The sequence below is a fragment of the Pygoscelis adeliae genome, unplaced genomic scaffold (assembly GCF_000699105.1).
Source record: "Pygoscelis adeliae isolate BGI_AS28 unplaced genomic scaffold, ASM69910v1 Scaffold148, whole genome shotgun sequence".
Taxonomy (NCBI): Eukaryota; Metazoa; Chordata; class Aves; order Sphenisciformes; family Spheniscidae; genus Pygoscelis; species Pygoscelis adeliae.
In genome coordinates this window covers 1,904,871-1,908,257 of record NW_008825258.1, presented here as the reverse complement: position 1 = coordinate 1,908,257, position 3,387 = coordinate 1,904,871, and the positions used below count along the sequence as shown (strand labels likewise).

The following is a 3,387-nucleotide window of genomic DNA, read 5'->3' as shown; positions in this document are numbered from 1 at the left end:
AATGATTGCATATTATGGATTAGCAGAATAGAAAGCATATAAGAGCAGTGAAAAAGAAACAGGGAAGCATGAGACACAAACATCAGGAGTGTGGGAAGCCCAAATTCAATTTCCAGTTCTTACTTCGATGAGAGCTTGGTTATGTCAAGGAGGGTTAGATACAGAAAAAAGTGTTTGAGACAATGAACTAATTTTAGTTTCCTGATCCCTACATGGAACTAGCATCGCTGACAGGTATTAAGGACTCATCAGGCTTCACAACCACCAGCATGCCGAGAGAGGAGCTGTCTGACCAGCAAATAGGAAATGCCAGTGACAAAGATGTGTCTGAAATCCTGCCTCTCTCTACAGCTTGCAAATGTTGTCCTGGAATTACATTTATGCCCTTTATTCCTCTAAAAGAATAACAGGCATCATTCGTTTCCTTTAACAAAAGGAGAAGCTGGTAACGTTAAGCCCCTTTTTAATACAGTGTTAGGACAATGGGAACACTCACTCTTCATTCAGGAGACTCAGACTCTACTGTCTGCGAGCCTGAAATCCACCTCTCGCCACCTGGCAGGCTGATGATGAAGCCATTCCCGCTAGAAGATGCAGAGAAACGGCATGTGGGAAAGGAAGTGACTACAACCCATAACCCAGTGGGTACACAGGCCGGTGGGAGCCTGACCTGAAAGCTGACAATTGTTAAATAAAGAAAATAGTTCTTGGTTTTGAACCCAATTCTAGTAAGTGGGCTGTAAAGTCATGTTCCCTCCTTCGCTCCCTCTCCAGGCCATGAATATTTAATTCTTTTATGCAAACTGGAAGAGTTGCAATGCGAGGTTAAATTAGCCTAAACAACCTTGAAATCCTTTTGTGAAGTTGGGCCTCTGAGTCAACTCCCAATCTGTAGAGAAATAACTTTCTTACACAACGAGTTCTGTTGTTAGCCACACTTAAAATACCGTGTGGTACCACGACAACAATCTTGAAGTTAGACTTGATTTGACAAAATTTATACCTTTGGTTCACCTTTCTGTGTTAAGATCCATGGTTTAGACAGTCCAATTATTTAATAAATGTTTGTTCCTCAATTTTGAATGCAAAATTCTTCCTGGGAAAAGGAATCAGTTACAGTATTCTTGAAATCTTATTTGGTAACACAACACATAACATATGCTGGCACGTTTTGCTGCTTTTTCCTTTTGCTTTATTTTGCAGTAGGCCGAGCTCCCTACAGACTAGCTACAGGTATACGCCAAGTCAGTGTCTCATTCATATGTCATAAAGCAACCAAAACAAATAGACCTCTGGAAGCCTGACAGAGCTACTAAGTTTCACTTTTAATTCTCAAGGTGTTTTATGAACTTCCTTCAACTCATAACCCTACAAATCACTCACATGGTTGGAGTCAGTGCGGAGAAGCTGTGTCTCAGTGGTCAGCCTATACAAAAACAGTTTCATGATCTCTCTCCAGAGGAAGAAAAAAAAAAAAAGATTATTCTTCACCCTGCCAGCTAATCTTTAAAATCTGGAAACCTTAGATGCTTGCATTTTAAGAGGTAGAAATAAGAAAGAATGTTTGAAAATCCTTATTAGTAAAATCTTTACTAGGATAATGTGTATGCTTATTGTTATAAATGCTGTTTTAGCAATTGAATGATTTGCCTATTCAGAAAAATAAATTAAATATCCAACACAACTACTAGATTGGAACTTGGCAATGAAGTAATAAAGTGATTTTTCAAATGCCCAAGAACTTACATGTACACTTAGAAGATAGCAAAATGGCACAAGTGTTTCTGAATCATAGAATAGTTTGGGTTGGAAGGGACCTTTAAAGGTCATCTAGTCCAACCCCCCTGATGCCACAGCATAGCTGTCTGTTGCATCTCTCTTACAGGTCAGTGACCACTGACTCTGGTCCTAGAAATTGATTTTTCCCAAATTTTAACACCGCCAGTAATTCTACAGTAAATAGACATTTTGATTCTGCCTCAGTACAGATCACTGCCTCCCAATCTTACTAGGCCGTGCCACCTCGCTTTAGTTTTCATTTGCTGTTTGTAGCTCACAAGTAGGCAAGTGCTGAATCGGATCATCTCCTAAGGTCCTGGCAAGTCCTGCCTTCTGTGATCATAAGCCAAGTTTACAAACTCAGTCTTCCATTCCGAAAAGTATCAAATAAATGACTCGGGTCTAACAGATCTAGTATTTAAAACAGCGATGCCTAGTCTATGGCACACTTCTCAGTAACAGAAAGCCCAACTGAACTGAGCCAGCGCCAGCAACATTAAGGAAGTTTTAGAACGTTTCTCTGCAATAAAACAATCGTTAAACTGGAAGAACAAAAAAAGAAAATTGAACATCACAAATCGGACTCATCGCTGTTTTCTCCACTCCCTGTTACGAAGTTACCAATGATCTATAGCTTTCATTCATCATTGGCTTGCAATTTCAAGTAGCATTGTTACTCTTGAAAGGAACAGGGCTGTTAATGGGCTTTTGCTAACCACAGGTGAAAGGTCACACTTTAAGAAATAAACACACTAAGAAATAGACATAACACATTGACATGACAGAGAAAGGGATCAGTGTTCAAATGGATTATATTAAGAGTCAAAATATTTTAGCTCAAGAGAAGATATTAGCAGTGCTGGTCACACAGCTTCCTTAGGATTATTTATAGTGGAAAAAAAAAATCCAACTTGAAACACGGTAAAGGCAATATGATGAATAACCTATGCCCTACCTTACCTTGTAGTTTCCAGATTATATGTTAATTTAATAATAATGCTAATAACACCACTCACTGACAGGCCGCAAGTCCCAAATCCAAAGCGATAGGACTGAAGGTAAGTTTCCTTTCTCTTTCCCAGGCATGTCCTCTCGTAACTAGTTAGTTACGAGCAGGAAAACTTCTCCGTACACTTTTCTTCAAGATTGAATCACACTCACCTTCTCGGCAAAGTCGCATTGCTTCTCGGTTTCTTCCGTATTCCTTGAAACTTTCTTCTAATGCTGTTCCTAAAACCAAAAATCCACAAGATCTCAATCCGCGCAGAAGTCACAGAGAGGGGCTGACCCCCCCGCTACTGACCTGCAACCCATTCCCCTGTGGGAACAAGCCAGCACATCAGGGATACGCGCTCCTATCGCTGCGGCAGTAAACACAGCTTCAGAGAGACCGAGATCTGCCGTCCCGTCCCCCGGAGCGGGGCGGGGGGCCGGGGCTGCCCGAGCCGCTGTCAGCGGAGGGGGATGCCTCACCTGATGCCTCCCCTTAAGGGGGGGCTCCCCCCGCCCCAAGCCCAGGCTGGATCGAGGGCAGGAGGTGCCGGCCTCCGGGGACTGGCTCAGACCTCCTCGCACCGTGTCCCGGATTACAGGAACTGGGGCAAGCGC

At 42.4% G+C, this 3,387-nt stretch overlaps 1 protein-coding gene across 1 annotated transcript in view; it reads right to left on the bottom strand.

Annotated features, from left to right (window-relative positions):
• The window catches only part of ATXN7 (ataxin 7), a 62,096-nt gene extending 59,101 nt beyond the window's left edge, over positions 1–2,995 (bottom strand). Inside the window, exon 1 of the mRNA XM_009329493.1 lies at positions 2,941–2,995. Within this exon, the coding sequence (XP_009327768.1) occupies positions 2,941–2,959 (19 nt within the window). The 5' untranslated portion in view covers positions 2,960–2,995. The remainder of the gene's footprint in view (positions 1–2,940) is intronic.
• Positions 2,996–3,387: the final 392 nt, after the last annotated feature.